A 23,548-nucleotide genomic window follows, 5' to 3' on the forward strand; every position below is an offset into this window, starting at 1 on the left:
TGGCTGGCCATAGTCCTAAGATTGGTGAATAGAGTTATGGAACCAAGACATCTTTTTTTAAAAAATGGCCTCTTGCCCTAGCCAGTTTTTCTCAGTGAATAGAGCGTCATCCTGTGGATTGGAAGGGTCCTGGGTTCAATTCTAGTCAAGGGCACAAGCCCAGGTTGCAATCCCCGGTAGGAAGCATGCTGGAGGCAGCCGATTAATGATTCTCTCTCATCATTGATGTTTCAATCTCTCTCTCCCTCTGACTTCCACTCTGAAATCAATAAAAGTACTTTTTTAAATAAATAAAATAAAATAAAAATGGCCTCTTGTACTTGCTCCTCAAATTGTGTAGCCTCATCAATTTTTGTGGTAGTCATCTTCCACCAAAGTGCTTAAGGTCAGACCAGGCGGCATAATCCCTAAGTTGATAGCTTTTCTCCAAGTTTCTCTCTATAATATGTCTGCTTCTCTGGCAAGGAGATCAGATACCCATACTCTTAGGATATATAATGAAAATGAGTAGGCTAATTCCAGCCAAAATGAGGCCAGAAGGATCACTATATGTGGCACTCTTGTCTTTCCTAGTATTACTGGTTTTATTTACAACAATGGTGAATGTGGGAAGGACCAGTGGCACGTTTTTCCCTGCTCTGATCAGAAAGGAGCTACTCTAATATCTCCTGCCCAGGCTAAAATATTCCAAGCAATAAAAGTGATTAAATTATCATAAAAGATAGGAGCCACAGAAAGGAGTTGAACATATTTTAATAGTTGAAAATACTCTCTTTTTAATACAAAAATATATATATTTAAGCTTGAGAGGGAATACCATATTCAAAGCTGTGCCCCCTGAGCCCTGTATCGTTCAGTTTACATTAAATAATCTCTCTCTTACAATTATCACTGCCAGGACTTCTATATATCTCCTATCACTATGGCAACAAAGTAGTTCTGTTAATCTAATTAGGCAATATTCAATTACCTGTGTTAGGGGGAAAAAGATATACTTTCTCCTTCTGCCAGAGTCATTATTGATTAAATGGAAAAGGGTTAGAAAGAGCATCTATAAGCCCAATTTTCAGGCTTCTTGAGCCAATATTAAAGTAGACTTTGGGCAAAAAGTTGATTCTTGCAATTCTTCCAGTTGTTGGATTGAGCACTCACGCAAATCACAAGTTCAGCACATTGCTTACTTGAGGGGAATCACTTGCTATGTTGTAATGCAAGTTAGTCCTAAACTTACTCTCTGACCTGTGAATTGGTGTAGGAATATCAATTATGGAGACATGCAAATTAGCTCAGCTCTTGGAACCTTGCCCTTAAAGAACATTAGTCTCTCTAATAATAAATGAAGGTAAGAACTAATTATTGCAGTGATAGTATTTGTGACATGATGTCCCAAGAGATAAAATGGTTATCTTATAAGAACTAAACTAAGAAAATCAAGTCATCATTAAATGTTAAAGGGCACATTCATTTTTTGAGCAATACACAAGTGCAATTAATCAGGCTTTTAGCAAACATCATGTCAACCAGTGTTGCCTAAATAGCATTCCCATTAGGATTTTTAAACCTTAAATATGTTCTAAGGGACTCCTGATTTCCACTTTCAAAAGAAGGTGCCTCTTCCTCTATTAGTGATTTCCACCTCAGTAAACAACGTTAGTGCCACTCACTTGTTTGCTGTAAAATCTCATAAAACATCTTTGATCCCTCTCATCCAGTCCATTACTAAATCCTGTCATTTCTATCTCAAAATATATCTCGATCTGGTCCCCTCACTCCATTTCTAGGACAACCAGACATGCCTGGGCCACCATCACCCTTCAGTTGATCAACTACTGTAGTCTTCCTGTCTTATCCTCTCTACCAAACAGCCCATTCTCCATACTGTAGCTTAAATGTAGACCAAATGATATTCTGGATTAATACCACCCAATGGCTTCCCACAACTCTTACAATGAAATCCCAATTCCTTCCCGTGGTCTACCCGACCCTTCAGAATCGACTCTCAGCCTCCTCCACCAGCTCCTTTCTATTCTTAAAAAAATGCCACGTATATTAGATTTTGCAGGATGCCAAAACATAGTACCACAAACTGGGTGGCTTGAAACAACAGGAATGTATTCTCTCACAGTTTTGGAGGCAAGAAGCTCAAAATCAAGTTGTTGGCAGGACCATGCTTCCTCCAAAGGCTCTAGGGGAGAAGCCTTCCTTACCCCTTTCTAGCTTCTGATGGTTCCAAGTGTTCTTTGGTTTGTGGTAGCTTAACTCCAACCTCTGCCTCTGCCTCTGCCTTTACGTGGCCTTCTCCTCTGTGGCTTGATCTTCTCTTCTGTCGGCTATTAGGACACTTCTCTCTGGATTTAGGGCCCACCCACTCAATCCAGGATGATCTCATCTCAAGATCGTTAACGCAATCACATCTGCAAAGACTCTTTTTCCTAACAAGCTCACATTCCCAGGTTCTGAGGCATGGGCACATCTGCTGGGAGGCCACTGCTCAACCCACAATTTCAAGGGTTTTTCATCGTTAGACCGTTGTGATTCTTTTTCTTTCTACTGGGAGCACTTTCCTCTCGGAATTAAACTCATCATTCAGGTCTCACCTGAGATATTACACGCTTTCCCGATGTAGTCCATCCCTGGCCATCTTACCCCAAATGACATCCCCTCCTTACTTACCCTCATCGTGCTGTTTATTCTCATCACAGCATTCATCGAAGTCAGATTTTCAGCTCATATATATAATTTTAAAGTATTATTTTTTTAAAAGGAGGAAATAATCACAATTAAAGCAAGCTGAAGAGCATTTGAAACTCAAATCACATGACCAGAATGGACTGTGAAGCTTAGTTCTTTTTTATTTCCTGCTTTCAAAGAGATCTAAAAACATGTGATGAGGCTCAATAGGCAAGTTCCTACCCACATAATCAAGAAAGGAAGAAAAGTGAGGAAATAAAGAAAAATCATGCATTAACTATTGTCTATTTAAAGCATATCATGTCCTTTTTATGCCACTTGTAACTAGGCAAAAGAAAGCTGCTTTGGGGCTAATATTTGAGATACCTTAACATAAAATGTCCCCAATTAATAAAAGGGTATGAAATTTGATTGCTTTTAACAGTCTTTTTATGGGGAAAAAAAAATAGTACCCTGTCTCTCAGAAGCTGGAGTGTGAAATACACCTGTAAGCCATTAAGAAGCCTTTTGTTATGAAATGCTGATGCAGCCCTGGTATCAGTAAATAGTATATCATTTTACTGCAGATATTCAAGGCCTATAGCAATTCAACAGAAAATTAATCAGGATCACCTCGCCATAAATCTCAACAGTATTAGCTAAAATGCCAATTTTGTAATCACTTTCCATTAAAGCCAAAAATACGAATTAAAATTGATTTTTGCCTGTGCTTTGGTAAACGGCTGCCAATTAATGCTTGCAGTTGTAATGCAGACCTTTACTTAAATTAATTCTGTATGTTGTCTCCGTTCTGTTTATAAAGATAATGAAGTGTGAAAGGATAAGAGATGTTGGTGCAGAAAAGGGCACTTCACATGCAGGAAGAACAGTGAAACACAAAGGATTCTGGGGTCTTTGCTAACATTAGCTCAACCATGCTCCTTTATAAGCAGTTGTTTAATATGTTATTTCATATGAAAAATTCAATAAAGCCTCTAAACATGTAAGTGATAAGAATCTATTCTTACAGGAGATTTAAATAATTAAATGACATTACTTTTTAAAGATTTTTCTGAATAAAGTCATATTCTTATTTGTGTAATGTGACCCGTTTTTAAAAAGCAAGCCCATGAACTTGGCCCATGTTTGCAGGATCATTTGGAATTAATCGGCAATAACTTAGGTTTCAATAAATGTTCTATAAAAAGTGATACCTATATAAATGTCAAGTCTGTTCATTAGAGCTAAATAGAAAAATAACAAATCAAAAATCTTTTCAAGGCTAATCCACAAAGGCTTTAATTGTCTTTTAACTTTTTAATTAATAAAAACCATTAATATGGTACCAAAGTTGAGGGTATTTTTTTTGGGGGGGGGGGGAGGGGAGGACCGTCAGGATGGAATAGATGAAGATGAGAAGTTGGGTTTTCCAGCAAGTAGTAAGGGATACTGAGTCACTTACAGTCAGGTTCTTTGAAGAGCCAAAATTAGAACCAGAAGCCAAATAGGCAAAATCTGAGTTCTAGATTTGTATAGATAAAATTCTAAGATCCCTTAAAAGGTAGGAATACATCCCTGGCTGGTTTGGCTCAGTGAATAGAGCATCGGCCTGTGGACTGAAGGGTCCCCGGTTTGACTCCAGTGAAGGACACATGCTCGGGTTGTGGGCTCCATCCCCAGTAGGGGGCGTGCAGGAGGCAGCAGATCAATGATTCTCTCTCATTAGTGATGTTTCTATCTCTCACTCCCTCTCCCTCTCTGAAATCAATAAACATGTGGGGTTTTTTTTAAAGGCAGAAATACATAAATGGTGTCCAAATTCAGAAGCCTGCATGGAACTTCTATCATTTTCTATAGGATTCTGTGTCCTTGCGACTTTTACTTTTTACTCCCAACCTCACCCCTAACTATTACAACTACACATTTACACTTTCTATTCCATTCTCAGACAAGCTCAAAATACATTTATTCTTAAGATGTTAGGAAGATAGCAATATTAATAAACAAGTATACCCTGAGAGTTAATAAATAATAGTTGTAAATCTCTCAGGTTTATTTGCAATGTGTTAACATAAAAGAATTATGTATGCCCTTGACATTAGGGCAGCATAAATCCTGACCAATACAAATCCCCAAATCAGAATTGTCACTATACCAAATAGCTTGTATCCCAATATGAGATATAATATGACTGAAATTTTCAGTTTGGACCAGGAGTTCATAACAAGAAAGTCATTTTGGGCTCCCCGTAAACTCATCTACATATTTCCTTATGATCTCTTTATTCAAGTATATTTTGCTTACATAGCTAGGATCATATTTTAGATTCTGATTTCCAAACATCACTAGAAGAATATTCAAACATTCTACAGTTACATGACATGAAGAGGGGACTTATAATTGGTGTTTGCCAGACATCCTCACTATCTAAGAACATTATTTGTTAGAGATCCTCAATATCTAAAATTCCTCCAAACTGACATCATTATTTTACATTCATATTAATGATACAGAAACAAGTCAGAAAATATCCAGTGGCCATTATATTGTTCTATGCAGCTCTAATCTGAAGTGTGTGTGTGTGTGTGTGTGTGTGTGTGTGTATTCAGTAATTTTCCAAGCAGTGTCCCAATAGTGTAAATAATTTAGTAATTGTTAGCAGGCATTTTGCCACTTATTTCAAGCAGTCATAAAACAAAGAAAGAGATTTCATATCATAAGAAACACGCTTCCTTGTCACTAGAAATAGAACTAAACCATTAAATTGAGGTGAAATATAGAAACAATTTTAATCTCCTTGATAAAAAAAAAATCCAACTAAAACTATAATATCCAACAGGCTTCCTGAAATTGACTAAAGAAACACCCACAGTGAATTTCTAGACTGACAGCACTTTTCTTGAATTTATAATTTGTATTGACCATTCAAATGCCTGAGGTTAATTTATGGTCTATTTGTGTTTGATTAGATGTGAGGTATATCTCCTGAGCCCTTAGATATTTGATACTGTCCTTCTGTTGTCAAAAAACAAAAGGAAATGAAGAACCTATAAAATAGTAAACATGTGGACAAATATAAAAGATAATTTAAAAGAACAGTTATATTTTCAGCCCTCTGCTAGTAAATTTCACTCCCTGTAATGTTATAAAGGTCCAAGCATAACTTAAGGTTTCCCTATCTCCATCTTAATGTAGGGGGTTGGTAAAAATACATTTATCTAGAGATGACTGTTTCATCTGAGATGACGTACTGTGGTATAGCAACAAGGTCTCTCTGAATTGCCTGAACAATGAGCCTGCTGATACCATCTCTCCCCTCCTCTAGCCAAAGAAACTATACCTAACTCCAATGACCACATTACCAGTGCCTTTCTCCTCTCTGGAGAAGGGATTTCAACTTTCTATAGAATTCCCCCCCTCAAACTCCCCCCCTCCCCACCCTAAAGAATCTCAGTATTGGGCTACAAATTTTCCCAGACAATTTATGCAAACAGTTGGCTTCTAAATCCAGACTTCCTGGTGACTCAGTAGGCTGTATGCCCATTGGCAATATTGCTCTCACAATTGCCCTATAACAGTGATGGTGAACCTATGATACCAATCATTCTTTTGATTGATTTTTCTTTGTTAAATGGCATTTAAATATATAAAATAAATATCAAAAATATAAGTCTTTGTTTTACTATGGTTGCAGATACCAAAAAATTTCTATATGTGACACGGCACCGGAGTTAAGTTAGGGTTTTTCAAAATGCTGACATGCCGAGCTCAAAAGGTTCGCCATCACTGCGCCTATAAGAAGACACAGTGATTTCTACCTTGGACCACAGGGAAAGAGGCAGCTGAAGGAAAGGGCTGTGTCAGGATGCTGCCTTCTTCCCTTTCTTCTCCCTCTTCTTTCTAAACACTTCCATGCCTTGTAGTTCTGTTGCTTTCTCTTCTTTTTCTCTCTACTACCCTCCATCTCCGCCTCCTCCTCCTCCTCCTCCCAGGTATCTTCCATATCAGCTGGCCCAGAGGGCAAAGCTGACTCCTCCCCGGACACACCGACACCACCATCAAGTGTGGCCCTGATGGACTCTTTGATGCAGCCCTTCAACTCGCTGACGCTTCGGGAAGCCTGTTGCCAATGACGCTGCCCACTAGTCAGATCAACAAGGACAACCAAACCCCCGACTTGAGGACAGCTGAAATCCCTTGACTGAAGAGGCCAGCAACCTTCTACAGGAACAAGGCTCCTTGTGCGCTCCATCCACTATGTTTATAGCTATGCTTATTGTCATTGCTTGTCAGTCTTCTTCCAAGTCTTAAACAACCCAATCTGAGAGGTGGCCGCTGATTTACATGCACTATTATTTAAAAAAATAAAAAAAAGGGGGAATTTGCCGGAAGCCGGTCCATCCTTGCTGCTTGACACAATCGCTGCAGGGAAGAAACATCTGCACAGCATATGTTTCAAGGGACCTGGAGTATATGGCATACTGTTCTTAATATGTTTGCTCCCCTTCTTGGCGCTATGTGTTTTAACCAAGGTCACCTCTCCAAGAAAGGTTGTTTCCCCAGGGAGGGATTTTTCCCTGAAGTTAGGGAGGGGATAAAACCCCTTAACTAAGTGCCAGCGAAGCACAGATTCGAGAAATTCAAGGCAAGAAGGCAGCTCTTGATGAAGCTCAAGGAGTGGGCCTTGATTCTACAGGTTATTATGACCAGGAAATATATGGTGGAAGTGACAGCAGATTTGCTGGGTATGTGACATCAATTGCTGCAACTGAACTTGAAGATGATGACGATGACTACTCATCATCTACAAGTTTGCTTGGTCAGAAGAAGCCAAGATATCATGCTCCTGTGGCATTGCTTAGTGATATACCTCAGTCAACGGAACAGTATGATCCGTTTGCTGAGCACCGACCTCCGAAGATTGCTGTCCGGGAAGATGAATACAAAAAGCACAGGCGGACCATGATAATTTCCCCAGAGCGTCTTGATCCTTTTGCAGATGGAGGGAAGGCCCTCTGATCCTAAAATGAATGCTAGAACTTACATGGATGTAATGCAAGAGCAGCATTTGACTAAAGAAGAGAGAGAAATTAGGCAACAACTAGCAGAAAAAGCTAAAGCTGGAGAACTGAAAGTCGTCAATGGAGCAGCAGCGTCCCAGCCTCCCTCAAAATGAAAATGTTGTTGGGATCAAACAGCTGATCAGACTCCTGGTGCCACCCCCCAAAAGCTGTCACGTTGGGATCAAGCAGAGACCCCTGGACATACCCCTTCCTTAAGATGGGATGAACACCAGGCCGTGCAAAGGGAAGTGAGACTCCTGGAGCAACCCCAGGCTCAAAAATATGGGCTCCTACACCAAGTCACACACCAGCGGGAGCTGCTACTCCTGGACGCAGTGATACACCAGGCCATGCAACACCAGGCCATGGAGGCGCAACTTCCAGTGCTCGTAAAAACCGCTGGGATGAGACCCCCAAGACAGAAAGAGACACTCCTGGGCATGGAAGTGGATGGGCCGAGATGCCTCGAACAGATCGAGGTGGAGATTCAATTGGTGAAACACCCACTCCTGGAGCCAGTAAAAGGAAATCACGTTGGGATGAAACACCAGCCAGTCAGATGGGTGGAAGCACTCCTGTTCTGACCCCTGGGAGAACACCAATTGGCACACCAGCCATGAACATGGCCACCCCTACTCCAGGTCACATAATGAGTATGACTCATGAACAGCTTCAGGCTTGGCGCTGGTATAGAGAAATTGATGAGAGAAATCGCCCACTTTCTGATGAAGAATTAGATGCTATGTTTCCAGAAGGATATAAGGTACTTCCTCCTCCAGATAGTTATGTTCCTATTCGAACTCCAGCTCGAAAGCTCACAGCCACTCCAACACCTTTGGGTGGTATGACTGGTTTCCACATGCAAACTGAAGACAGAACTATGAAAAGTGTCAACGACCAACCATCTGGAAATCTTTCCTTTTTAAAACCTGATGATATTCAGTACTTTGATAAACTTTTGGTTGATGTTGATGAATCAACACTTAGTCCAGAAGAGCAAAAAGAGAGAAAAATAATGAAATTGGTTTTAAAAATTAAGAATGGTACACCTCCAATGAGAAAGGCTGCATTGCGTCAGATTACTGATAAAGCTCGTGAATTTGGAGCTGGTCCTTTGTTTAATCAGATCCTTCCTCTACTGATGTCTCCTACACTTGAGGATCAAGAACGTCATTTGCTTGTCAAAGTTATTGATAGAATATTATACAAACTTGATGACTTAGTTCGACTATATGTGCATAAGATCCTTGTGGTCATTGAACCATTGCTGATTGATGAAGGTTACTATGCTAGAGTGGAAGGCCGAGAGATTATTTCTAATTTGGCAAAGGCTGCTGGTCTGCCTACTATGATCTCTACCATGAGACCGATATAGATAATATGGATGAATATGTTCATAACACGACAGCTAGAGCTTTTGCTGTTGTAGCTTCTGCCCTGGGCATTCCTTCACTATTGCCCTTCTTAAAAGCTGTGTGCAAAAGCAAGAAGTCCTGGCAAGCGAGACACACTGGTATTAAGATTGTACAGCTGATAGCTATTCTTATGGGCTGTGCCATCTTGCCACATCTGAGAAGTTTAGTTGAAATCATTGAACACGGTCTTGTGGATGAGCAGCAGAAAGTTCGGACCATTAGTGCGTTGGCCATTGCAGCCTTGGCTGAAGCAGCACTCCTTATGGTATGAAATCTTTTGATTCTGTGTTGAAGCCTCTATGGAAGGGTATCCACCAACACAGAGGAAAGGGTCTGGCTGCCTTCTTAAAGGCTAGTGGGTATCTTATTCCTCTCATGGATTCAGAATATGCCAACTACTATACGAGAGAAGTGATGTCAATCCTTATTCGAGAATTCCAATCTCCTGATGAAGAAATGAAGAAAATTGTGCTGAAGGTGGTAAAGCAGTGCTGTGGAACAGATGGTGTGGAAGCAAACTACATTGAAACAGAGATTCTTCCTCCCTTTTTTAAACATTTCTGGCAACACAGAATGGCTTTAGATAGAAGAAATTATCGACAGTTAGTGGAGTTGGCTAACAAAGTAGGAGTAGCAGAAATTATATCCAGGATCGTGGATGATCTGAAAGATGAAGCTGAACAGTACAGAAAAATGGTGATGGAAACAATTTAGAAGATTATGGGCAACTTGGGAGCAGCAGATATTGATCACAAACTTGAAGAACAACTGATTGATGGCATTCTTTATGCTTTTCAAGAACAGACTATAGAGGACGCAGTAATGTTGAACAGATTTGGCACAGTGGTCAATGCACTTGGCAAACGGGTGAAACCTTACTTGCCTCAGATCTGTGGTACAGTTTTGTGGCGTTTAAATAACAAATCCGCAAAAGTTAGGCAACAGGCAGCTGGCTTGATCTCTCAAACTTCTGTTGTTATGAAGACTTGCCAAGAGGTAAAATTGATGGGGCATTTGGGTGTTGTTTTGTATGAGTATTTGGGTGAAGAGTACCCTGAAGTATTGGGCAGCATTCTTGGAGCACTGAAGGCCATTGTGAATGTAATAGGTATGCAAAAGATGACTCCACCATTTAAAGATCTGCTGCCTAGACTCACTCCCATCTTAAAGAACAGGCATGAAAAAGTACAAGAGAATCGTATTGATCTTGTTGGGCGTATTGCTGACAGGGGAGCTGAATATGTGTCAGCAAGGGAGTGGATGAGGATTTGCTTTGAGCTTTTGGAGCTCTTAAAAGCTCACAAAAAAGCTATTCGTAGAGCCACAGTCAACACATTTGGTTATATTGCAAAGGCCATCGGCCCTCATGATGTGTTGGCTACACTTTTAAACAACCTCAAAGTTCAGGAAAGGCAGAACAGAGTGTGTACCACTGTAGCAATAGCTATTGTCGCTGAAACGTGTTCACCCTTCACAATGCTCCCTGCCTTAATGAACGAATACAGAGTTCCTGAACTCAATGTTCAAAATGGAGTGTTAAAGTCCCTTTCCTTCTTGTTCGAATATATCGGTGAAATGGGCAAGGACTACATTTGTGCTGTCACACCATTACTGGAAGATGCTTTAATGGATAGGGACCTTGTACACAGACAGACGGCTAGTGCGGTGGTGCAACACATGTCACTGGGGGTTTATAGATTTGGTTGTGAAGATTCGCTGAATCGTTTGTTGAACTATGTATGGCCCAATGTGTTTGAGACATCTCCCCATGTAATTCAGGCAGTTATGGGAGCCCTGGAGGGCTTGAGAGTTGCTATTGGACCATGTAGAATGTTGCAGTATTGTTTACAAGGTTTGTTTCACCCAGCCTGGAAGGTCAGAGATTTGTATTGGAAAATTTACAACTCCATCTACATTGGTTCACAGGATGCTCTCATAGCACATTACCCAAGAATCTATAATGATGATAAGAACACCTATATTCGTGATGAACTTGACTATATCTTATAATTTTGTTGTTTATTTTGTGTTTAATGCACAGCTACTTCACACCTTATACTTGCTTCGACTTGGTGATGTACACTTTTAAACATTGCAGAGGAGCATAAAACTGGTCCTTGAGGAAGAGCTAGAAATCCAGTAGCATGATTTTTAAATAACCTGTCTTTGTTGTTGATGTTAAACAGTAAATGCCAGTAGTGACCAAGAACACAGGGACTATACACACTATACTGGAGGGATTTCATTTTTAATTCATCTTTATGAAGATTTGGAATTCATTCCTTGTGTTTAAAGGGAATGTTTGAGAAATAAAACATTTGTGTACACACAAAAAAAAGAAGAAGACACAGTGACAGGAAAATGGAGACCCTCCATGCTAATGCAAATCTTCTCTGTTTCTATTAGATTGCTAGGCCCTGGCATTATCTCCAAGGGATGAAGAAAACACAGGTGCCACATGCACTCTTACTAGTCCTTGATTTGTAGGCCTCCCCCAGTAAAGCCTATCATCTTAATCAGACTGTGTGACACTGAAAGTCATTCCAAACAAGCCCTGATATATGACAAGTGGTAGAGACTATCATCCGAGTCAACTTGCACCATATGTACTATGTCTCCTATACTCAAGATGATCTAGAGCAGAGGTGGGCAACCCCTGGCACGCGTGCCAAACATGGCACGCCAGTAACTTTTGCTGGCACGCGAAACCCTCTCTTATAATCTTCCATTTACAATTTTTTTCTTAATATCGACTTTTTTATTTTTCAGATAAATTCAGTGTAGGTGCATCATAGATAAATAAATAATTTTACATAACAAGTTATCTTAAAGACCATAGACATGGATTGACGAGAGAGGGGAAGAGCAATTTCTATGCCTCTGCCTTAACTCTCCCTGCCTTCCTAGATCCGACCAGTGTTTTGGTTTCATCCACATACGCTTGTGAATCTTTGATCTCAGTGATGAATTTTGTTAAGTCTCTTAATAGGAGTAGCCTGATGGATGAAAGTAGTAGCTCGTGCATATCTCTGCAGGTCATGAAATATAAACCTGATGTAAAATCTCTGTCATCAGTGATGCAGCAGCAAAAGTCCCACTGATAATATCAAACAGAGTCATAAAGTTTTCTGTTGAACTATCAGTGTACATGTATACATTAAAAACTAAATGTATTTTTCATCATCATAGACTGTGTTTTTGTCGCTCGAATGAATTTTATTATTTCTTCAAGGTTCTTCACATACGTACACACCTTAAGAGATATCAAGTAGGTGTAACATGTTCTCAAAAAATTAGGGTTGGCACGCAGAAGAATTTTGAGTCAGAGATTTTGCTGGTTTTGTCACGCACTCACAAAAAGGCTGCCCACCCCTGATCTAGAGTGATGGCACCATTCACCATTTATTTTAGGTCACTTAATGAACAAAAAGGAGAACATCCTATGGTCTTTAACAAACACCTTTCAAAATGCCAACCAGGCGAAAGTTTTCATAACATAGTGAGAGAAACGGAATCTAAAAAAGATTTTATGCTTCCCTAGCATTACCATCATAATAAGTTATAGGAGTCATAAGACTAGAAGATCCTCAGCCTAATTGTACTGTGCTTTCCTAGTGACAGTTTTAAAGGTGTGCCCAGAAGAAGCACAGTCATAGTGCAGATGACAGGAAGAACGGTGCCCAGTCATTGTTTGATGGGTCACTGACAAGGATTCTTAATTCAACATCATAAACCTGAAAGTCAGTGGAAACTCCTCTAAAACTCTGGAATTAGGTTGATGCTCAAACTTATTTTGAGGTGCTATGAGTTTTCTTCTTTGTTTCTGTGTATTAATAGGCATTTTTGTGAGGCTATAGGAGAAACTGTGTCAATAGACACTATGCTATTTTTTAAATATAATTTTTTAAATATATTTTTTTGTTGATTTCAGACAGGAAGTGAGAGGGAGAGAGAGATAGAAACATCAATGATGACAGAGAATCATTGATTGGCTGCCTCCCACATGCCCTGCACTGGGGATCGAGCCAGCAACCCAGGTATGTGCGCTGACCAAAGAATCGAACTGTGACCTCATGGTTCATAGGTCAACGTTCAACCACTGAGCCACGCTGGGGGGAGAGGGGGGCAAAGTTGGGTGTTTCTCTGCTTTTGCCTTGAGCACTGGTATGTTTACAAAAATTTGACCATTTTCCATATACTTTTCTAATCTCGGAAAAAAAAAATAGTTATCAAATTTTCCAAAAGACAACTGACATCAATCTAATTTACTATTTTTAGTGACTGCATATTATTTTCTCGTATAATCTATAATAATAAAAGGATAATATGCTAATTAGACCAGATGTCTTCCAGACGTCATGCCAGACGTCCTTCCTGACAAAGCTGGGGCCGGCCGGGGTCCCAGATGCCTGCCAGCAGCTGGAGGAGGGAAGCCGGGGTCCTGGGTGCTGGAGGGAAGCCAGTGCCAGCATCCCAGGTCCCAGGTGCTGGAGGGAAGCCGGTGCTGGCACCCGGGGGAAGGAAGGCCTACTTTTGCACAAATTTTCATGCATAGGGCCTCTAATATACAATAATTTGTTTGACTTATCACCTGTTTAGGTAGTTTGCTTTTTTTCCAGTTTTGTCATTAAAGATCCTGTCCAAAAAAATCCTAAAATACACATGCCCTTAACTGCCATGATTTTACTTCTGTGAGCTAGATTCCCATAAGTGGGAGTACTCATAACAGTCATTTACAAAATGACTTCTGAAATCATTCCATAACATCCTTCTGTCTTCTTTTGGACTTGGTTTAGTTCTGGCTTCAATTTTATAAACCTGTGTCAAAATGGTTTATTACCTTTCTTCAGAATCTCGGTATATCTGTCTGGGTTCTTGGTTGAAAACAAAAGAAACCAACTTAGGTAACAAACCAACAATATCCAAGCAGGAAGTACATCAGTCATTACACAACTGGGAGAGTGCTGGAATAATAGAGGCTCAGAACAAGGGGAGAATGTATCCAAGTCTCACAAGGACATAGTTTTATAAGAAGACATATGATGTCATACAAGGACCACAGAGTTGGATATTCAGCACTGATGCCTTAAAAGTCTTTAAATGGCAATGAGTCTAGTTCCTCCCTAAAAATCCTAAGCCGAGGTAGAAAATCCCTTTATAGATGAGCCTAGAACAGAAGCCATCTCACTAGTTTCTAGGGGTCAGTCAGAGGACTCTATTTCCCCCCTACTATTCCATAAAGTAAAAAGACTGGTGCCTCCTATCTCTTTTCTGATACTTTCCAAAGACATTAGAGTTCACAACTTTTACTACCTAAGATCCATTTATAAACTCCTCTTCATATTTACCATTCCAAAACAAAAATTTTAGGTCCGTGATACCATTTTCTGGTACAGTCACAAATTGCTCCCCTCCTCCCAAAGCCACATGAATTATTTCATCTAGTTTATAATTATTCTCCTATAGTTTTTCACTGTTTTATCTGGCCACTCTACAAACAGTGAGCCAAATTACAAATTTCACCACAACCAACTTCCTATAAATTATAACAGGAAAAAGAAAATAACAAGAGAAAACTAGCTCAAATGGCTAGAAATATTAAAAACAGAATGAAGAAGAAATTATTAGTATAGGCTGCAGTCTTCAATTCTGCAACGGGCCATGTTTTCTGTAATCAATATTTATGATTACCCTCCTCCACTATGCACTCTATACTGGGTGGGGTGAAAGTAGGCTTACAGTTGTTCATATGGAAAATAATAAAATAATTAATAAAAAATTAATACTCATTGTTAGGTCAGAGAGAGCCCAGGATCGGATACATGCAGACATGTGACGAGATAATGGACTCCCCCTGGCATTTCTAACAGATCAGCATGCCAGACACAGATACTGGCTTCTCCAAGACCCCCACACAGATACTGACTCCTTCCTGAATACCTTGCTGACCCCCTGCAGCTGAAACTTCCTCAGCTGAATACCTCAGCTCATGTCCCTGCCCCTCACCCAACCGCAGTATAAAAAAGCGCCCCCCTCCCTGTTGGTGTGAATCCACATGCCCTGTCTTTGGGGTACGTGGGTCTCCTGGGGACACAGAATAACCTTTCCTTCCTTCCTTCCTTTTCTGATCAACTCTCTTTATTTCCTTCGCCGCCTCCTGAGCCACCTAACCTAACACTCACTACTGTAAATCTACTTTTGCCACACCCTGAATTCTCTTTGCCTTAAAACAGTACCTCTGCTATTCAAGCTTCTTTGTTGAGTGAAATAGCTCAAACTTTTATTTCTAAGGAGTGAGAATCTTTATTGGTTATCTTTGCTATGGGGTAACAACTCCCAAATCTCAGAAGTGTACAAGAACAACCATTTATTTCTTTGTAAGGTTATATATAAGTGGGAAGACAGCTGTGGGTGGACTCTGAACTGCCCATCTGCTCTATCTCTTCTTATTGATGGATCCAGGGTGAAGGAGCAATCATCCTCCCCTTTCTGGTCCATTTCTTTTCTCTCTCCCCAATCCACCAGCACTGCCCTCTCTAGCTCCAATTAGGCTTTCACCATCATCTCTCAAATGAAACAGGTTTTATTAAGCAGGTGCAGAGTTAGGTTGAGGTAAATGAGGCCCTTGTGTTGAGTACAAAATTTAAGGGGCCCCCAAAACTCATCAATTAAGATAAATAATTTTCACGGGATTAAGAAGTACAAATTGCCTGTTATCAAAACAGTCACAGAAATGTGAAGCACAGCATAGAGAATACAGTCAATAGTATTTAATAATTATGTATGGTGTCAGATAGGTATTAGACTTACCAGGGCAGTCACTTTATAAAGTACATAAATGTTGCACTCTTAAAACTAATATAATATTATATGTCAACTATAATTGAGAAATATTTTTTTAAATCAAAATTAATGCAAAAAGTCACAATGAACTTATCAAAGACTTAAACACAGACAGATTCAATATTACCTTTTGCCTCAGCACTATTACCGATTCTATCATTATTTAAACTTTTGATATTGTGTTCAATGTGGATTTTTGCATTTTTATTTTTTAATATCACATTAAGATATCATTTAATTGAATTAAAATACTGAGATTTTTGGCACCCAAGACAAGTCTTAGCCCTGGCCCTGTTATTAAGATCACCAATGTTATCCATATTGCTAAACCCAATGACTCAATTCTCAGGTTTCATCCTACTTGACCTGTGAGCAGCAGTTAATATGGATGATCTCATCTTCCTTAGACATATTATACAAGTAGACATGAGAACACAACCTTCTCAGATCTCCTGGTTCACGAGAACTCCTTCTGAGAGTTCTTTGCTCAGTCCCTCACATAGAAGCCTTCTCTTAACATTGGAGGGCCAGTATTTTTGTTCTGAGATCTCTTCACTATTTCCACTCACTCCCTAGGTTATCTAATTGAGTTCCATGGCTTTAAAAAATGCTTTCAATAGAAAAATTCAAATGTACATACTGCCTTAGTCCATTCAGGCTGCTACAATAAAATGCCACATATCAGGGTGACTTATAAACAACAACAAAATTACTTCTCATAGTTCTGGAGGCTGGGAAGTCCAAGATCAGGATGCCAGCGTGGTAGAGTCCTTGTGAAAGCCTCTGCAAGGTTGCAGATTGCTGACTTCTTATTGTGTTCTCACATGGTGGGAAAGGCAAGGGAGCTCTCTGGGGTCTCTGTTATAAGAGCAATAATCCCATTCATGTGGGATCTACCCTCATGACTTAGGCATCTTCCAAAGGCCCCACCTCATTTCAACATATGAACTGGGAGGGGGGTATACATACATTCAGGCCTCAGCACTATGAAGTCCAGACTCACAAATCCAACTGCCTCTTGACCATCATCTCATTCCACCGCCTGTTTGCTCTTAGATTCATTCCCTGCCTTCCTATTTCCTTCCATTCTGGCTTCCAGATCGCTTCAGCCAGTGGATGGCACTGGGGGAAGAGTGGAGGGCAGAAGTAAAGGAAATGATGGATTCTTTCTACCCCCTCTCTGTGCCCTGTGGGGTCTCAAGCAGCGAGTGCTTCTCCTCCATTGTTTCTGCCCCCGCCAGGCTGCCCTGGCATCCACTGGAGACTCTCCCCTGGGCTCTCTCTCTGTGATGGCTCCAACTTTTTTTTTTGACTCTGGAAATGCTACCTCTTTTAGTTCCTGCAGCCCAAAGAGTAGCAGCCGTTTCCTGTGGTGGCTAATCTCAGGTCAAAATCCTTGATTGTTTCCTTATACAGCAAAGTCAAGCCATCAACCAAATTGTCTGGCTTTACTCTCGCAATATATCCAGAATGTGATTATTTAAGTTGACACCTGAAATATGGTCAGAAATGTGTCAGATGCTGTACCTGCCCCAGCCAGCTGTGTCTTATCATGGCAATTTTAGTCTCCTGCCAGCGTCTACTTTTCCACTTAGTGTACTCATTACACATAAACAAGAATAGTTCTTTAAAAATATAATTCAGATCACATCACACTTCTACACAAAAGTATCCGTTTCCCAACTCACTCTACCATAAGATGGCCTACAATACCGTATATGATCTGCTGCCTCTATCCTTGTCCTCACATCACTCACAGTGTATCAGCTACTCTGACCACCTTGAAATGCAGGTCACTGTTTTTTATAGTCTTGGTATTTCCTCTTCCTTATACTTGAAACTTTCTCCTTCCAGATATTTTCAGGGTGTGTCCCCTCTCTCCCATCAGGCCTCTATTGGTATGTCACTCTATCAGCTCAAACTAACCTCCAATATGAAGTTACAATTCACCACCCCCGACCTCCCCTTTTTCCCTTGACTCTATTTTATTTTTCTGCATAGGAGTCATCAGAATTTTATATGCCATGCATTTACAGGCTTCTTTGTCTGTTATCAGTCTTCCCCCTCATAAGCATGGGAACTTTTTTCTCTTTTGTTCCCTGCTACATTTTCCACTGAGGTTACTGACACAAAATTGACAGCCACTTGATAGCCATTATAAATAAATGAATGAATGGCATGCCCATGTCATACCATCACATTTAAGGTAATTGCTTTCTAGGTATCTATATATATAAAAGCCAAAGCAACTTCTACGACGGAACAACTGGTTGACCAGTCGCTATGATGCGCACTGACCACCAGGGGGCAGACGCTCAATGCAGGAGCTGCCCCCTGGTGGTCAGTGCACTCCCACAGTCAACCTCCTGCAGCCTCTCTCCCTGACTGGCTGCCACCCTGGCCCCAATTGGGGGGAGGGGAGCGGGAGGGCGGCCCCCTGATAGGCCCTAATCGCCGGCCAGGCCAAGGGACCCCCACCTGTGCATGAATTCATGCACCAGGCCTCTAGTATCAGCATAATATAATCAAGGTGGTGAAACTATGTGTTTATGGACTCCTGGGTCAAGTTTTGAAGATGCAATGCTAGCTTTTAAAAGTCCTGATATTTTCTGTTCAGTAGAATAAAAAGAATAAGAAAAAATAATTTTTCAGGTAAATAATTGCATACCAGGTGTCAGGGTATGTTGATTTGCTCCAGTAAGGAGATCACATTGGAAACAGCAGCTGCAATTGAAATAACCACCTGTCATTTTCCAGAATTCATCTATCTTCAGCACCAGCCATATTGGAAAGATAAATGAGAATGGGGTAGGAGTCAACTGGCCACATCTTTCAAGTATTTGTTTGTGGCACTAATCCCTGCTGTTCTTTAGTGATGCAGTACTGTTTGGGTCTAAATTCTATTTATCAGCTGATTCTCCATAAGCCCTTACTCTGACTGGCAGTCAGCAGTAGCACTATGAATCCTAGAAATTAATATCTACTCAGTGGCAGTATCAACTAATCATAACAATGGCACAGTTGTGATGGCAACTGAAAACAGGATAATTTAGAGAATCTCAGGCTGAAGATTTACACTATGGGTTTGTTCTTCCTCAAAAGTACTTTAAATTCTCTTCAGTCATTGATACTGGGCCATTGGGTTGATTCACTTGACAATAAAGAAGAGGGCTCTAGATTCTCTTATAATGTACTCCAATGGCCCTCAGTTCAGATCAAGCAGGATCTTTGTAGATTGGCCCACTATTGTAACCTCCCTACCTAATATGGGATGTAGGTAAGCCATTCCTTTTTTTAATTTTTTTATTGATTTCAGAAAAGAAGATAGAGGGAGAGAGAAATAGAAAGATCTATGATGAGAGTGAATCATCGATTGGCTGCCTCCCGCATGCCCCTTAAGAGCGGATCGAGCCCACAACCCAAGCCTGTGCCCTGACCTGGAATCTAACTGTGACCTCTTGGTTCATAGGTTGATGCTCAACCACTGAGCCATGCCAGCTGGGCAGGTAAGCCATTCTTATGCGAACTCTGTTGCTCAAGTTGCCAGTGATGGGAAAGGGCAGCTCTGCAGCCTCTGCTTCCCTAGAACCCAACCATCCCTACTGCAGATGAGGAAACAGTTTCACTCCCAGCATCTCATGGTGTGCCCAACTGACAGACCACCTCTAAAGTTCCTTTCCAGGATAATGTAATTTTTCTTGCAAATTTATTTTTCAAAGTCTTGGCAAATAAAGTATATCCTGAACCCCATTGGGTCATATTAAATAAATTCACCCCATTGCTTCAGTCTCCTGAAGTCTTTGAACTATTTCTTCTCCGTAGTTACCAAGAAATTTTTAGCATCTCTCTCTCATTAATATGGGCCAGCATTAAGTAGAGGTTTTAATCAGCTAATCAAACCATTTTACCAAGCTCTACAGTAGAAATAAGGAAAGTTGTCTTAGTAAGGACTCTTCCACAGATTAAGGACTTAAGGCATCTTCAAGCAAAAAGACAAAAACTCAGAACGGGATGTGGCTTGCATTGGTTGCATAAAAGGTTCAGTGGAGTTGACTATTTAAGCTTTTTCATGTGCTTCACATCCTCCTAGCTCAGGGGTGGGCAAACTTTTTGACTCGAGGACCACAATGGGTTCTTAAACTGGATCGGCTGTACCTAGCTATTAGCCAATTCTCAGTTTCCAGACTTCTGAATGAGAGACATCATGGACCAAAACTCCAAGTCATATACGTACTACCTTAGCAACTAATTGGATCAAACTATACATTTGGCTCTTGACTAGCTCTTGACCCTATGGCTACAAAAGGTTACTGAAACTTTGGCAAGGTCATATAACATCCCTTCTTGAGCTGAGAATCTAGGCACTCAAACCTGTCATTCTTCTCTAACCTGTCCAGTACTTATTTGCAGAAGTCCTATCACTTCCCACTCCTTGAACTCTTCATACCTCCCCTAGTCTTCCAAAACAGCAGACATTGTATTTCCCCACATTTGGACTTCAAAGGGTATTTTATTTAGTAGTGAAACAGTTATTTAAAGCTTAATCCTGCATGCCCCCCACAGGGGATTGAGCCCACAACCCAGGCCTGTGCTCTGACCTGGAATCTAACTGTGACCTCCTGGTTCATAGGTTGATGCTCAACCACTGAGCCATGTCAGCTGGGCAGGTAAGCCATTTAATCAAATAACTGTTTTACTACTACATATAATAAATTTCCAGATTCCTTCTCCATAATCTTAAGATTTCCCTGCCTTCACTCCCTACTATGTCATAGTCCACCTGTTTCCGCCCCTGGTAACAATTTCTCTATTTTTGGTTGCAAACAATAGAAACCTACTCTGTTTTGCTTAAGCAGGACGGGGTTTTCTGAAAGATCACTGTATTAGTTATTTATTGCTGTACACTAGGTTATCCAAAACTTAGAAATTAAAAAAAGCAGGCAATTTTATCTCACAGTTTCTGTGGGTCAGGACACCAGCTTGATTTGGCTGAGTGGTGCTGGCTGGGGGTCTCTTAGGGGCTCTCACCAGGTCCACACAGGGCTGCAGACATTCTATAGCTTGACAAGAAGAGGGTCTGCTTTCCTGGTCATTCACATGAGTGTTGACAAACCTCAGGTCCTTATCCTTGTCTACTATATACAAAGTTTCCACAATTGTTGTCTTTTTTCATATAATAGTAAGCAATGGTTATTATAATTAAAATTCCCAAAAATGTGTGTGTAAATTCACAACTCTCTACCTTCTGTGGAACTCATTTCATTCTTCAGTTTAAAAAGTGTAAAATAAACAAAAATAACTTATTCTGCCTTCCTAGCAGATTCAAACAAGGTGAGGCATGTGGCCAAACAAAGTATTTGGCTATCCAGATAGTGTGAATGTAAGACCATAATTTAAGGTAGGAATTCCTACAATCCCCATCTCCAATAACTCTGTTGAACACATGTCTAAAAGTTAAACCAATTTGTGAGTTATTATCGCTCTTTTTACTTAATGCTGAGATCCCCATAAATACATCTGTATCTTTAGGAGAGATGGTTATTGGTTTACTTATACCCAAGTGAAAGTGACTTCTCACCTCATTTCCTTTGCTGAGGAAGAAATTAAACAGGCCATAAGAATAATAAAGAAATTAAGAAAAGCGACAAAGAGAAGAAGGCATATGGAGGATATAACATGTTTGGCCCACTTCATAAGTTTTCATGTCCAGTTATAAATCAGACCAGGCCCAGGAAATAAAAAGCAGTAGAGAATTTTTATAAAATCTCCTTTCCTTTTTATCATCAAAAATAAACATGTCACCTATTTATCTTAGATGATAAAATATATATTTCTGCCACGTAAGCTGGGCTAAGTTTCTTAGAAATAATTTATTCAATAATATTCAACAAAATATTTATTGGGCATATATTATAAGGTGGTAACTTCTAGGCATTGAGGATAGTTAACAATACAAACCTCATTCTTGAGATTATGAAGCTTATATGAAAAGAAGAGATCAGAAACAGTTTATACAGATGATAGATAGATAGATAGATAGATAGATAGATAGATAGATATAAATGATAGGAGTGCTAAAAGGGAAAAGGAGTGCTATGAGAGAAAATAACAAGGAGCGGTAGCTAATTTACTTGAAGTGTCCAAAAAATTTCCTACAGACAGATGACATTTAAGTTGATACCTAAAGTATGGCATTTCCCCCCTTTTTTGGTATTTTTATTGATATGGATTAGAGAAACTGAAATGACTTTGGAATCCCAGAAAGCTATAAGAAAGAACACAGCAGTGGTTTTTTTTCTTTTATTTTTTGGAGGCAGGCGAGGAGGAGGAGGCAGCACTGCAGGTGGGAGCTGGTGCCAGCCCCAGGCCACGGGAAAGGCAGTGGTTGATATTAAAAGGCATCACATTTTGCTTGAGCGTTTGCTTCCAAACACTCATTTTAAGATGAAACTCTCATTACCTAAGTTAAATCTAAAACCTAGGAGCACCCTCAAACTTTAGGTAATTCACGTGTGATTCCTCTATGTAATGATAGACAACAATTATCATCATGATTAAAATACTTTGCACTTTGCTTTCTTTCCATGATTCCCAAATCTACAATTATAAGAGAATTATTTAGATTTTTACCAATTTCACTGAATAATTGCTAGAAGAAAGCTAAATGAAGAGGTATGTTATTTCTGGAAAAGAATGTTTAAAGGTATTACTTGCTTCGCTCTTGAATCTCCTTTGTTGAAAAAAATTGTGAGACATGCTTTCTAATTTCATGTACTTCAAACATTGTAATTTTGAAGCTTGTTTTTTTAAAAATGTAATGATTGTGTTTAACCTTTTTGTAGGCTCTTGAAGTTAGCAAACTGAGTCTTTCACACACCTTGTACATGGTTAGCACTAAACACATGCTTATTTACAGGCATCAAGTACATGTTTCAGGTTTGGTTTGGGTGGTGGGCACACAGTGCAATACACAGACCTTGTAACATAGAAACCCACACCTGAAACCTATATGATCATCTCAACCAATGTCAGCCAAAAAAAATTAATTTAATAAGGGGGAAAAGGAATCAAGTAGATTCCATTTATATAAAACATCCTTTGATTCCTTTTAATCAATCTCACACACACACACACACACACACACACACACACACACACACCAAAAAAAAAAGAAACCATTTTGGTGTGTGAAGAAAGCAAAGGAGTACATTTTCTGAATATTAATGCATGCGATAGAGGGAAGAGTCCCATTTGTGACAACTCTGCCATAAAGTGGAGCCGTAATCTCGCCATGCATCTGCTCCATCTGCCATCAATTAGTTTAATGGAAGCAGGCTAACAGTGCAGGAGTGATTAACAGGAAAGATTAAATTCACTTCGGTTTTAATTACAAATCTTTGCCCTTAAAGTTTTATTGGCTTTAAAGAACCCCTACTGTTCCCCATTTCTCTATAGTTAATGTGCATTGTATTCTTTCACTTTTAAATTATTAATGAATTTTATTTGGTACTTATTTCTAATTACATAATTTACCCACAAATGTTACTGATATGTGCT

At 39.9% G+C, this 23,548-nt stretch overlaps 1 protein-coding gene across 1 annotated transcript; it reads left to right on the plus strand.

Annotated features, from left to right (window-relative positions):
- Positions 1 to 5,894: 5,894 nt before the first annotated feature.
- Positions 5,895 to 11,158, plus strand: LOC308517068 (splicing factor 3B subunit 1-like; the record flags this gene model as incomplete). Its single annotated transcript, XM_081088116.1, is given in 8 exon segments — positions 5,895 to 5,938; positions 7,284 to 7,683; positions 7,685 to 7,843; positions 7,847 to 7,955; positions 7,958 to 9,100; positions 9,103 to 9,399; positions 9,402 to 9,859; positions 9,863 to 11,158. Coding segments are annotated over 8 exon segments (3,906 nt in total).
- Between the last annotated feature and the right edge of the window lie 12,390 nt (positions 11,159 to 23,548).

This window comes from Myotis nattereri (genome assembly GCF_964212035.1).
Source record: "Myotis nattereri genome assembly, chromosome: 3".
NCBI lineage: Eukaryota > Metazoa > Chordata > Mammalia > Chiroptera > Vespertilionidae > Myotis > Myotis nattereri.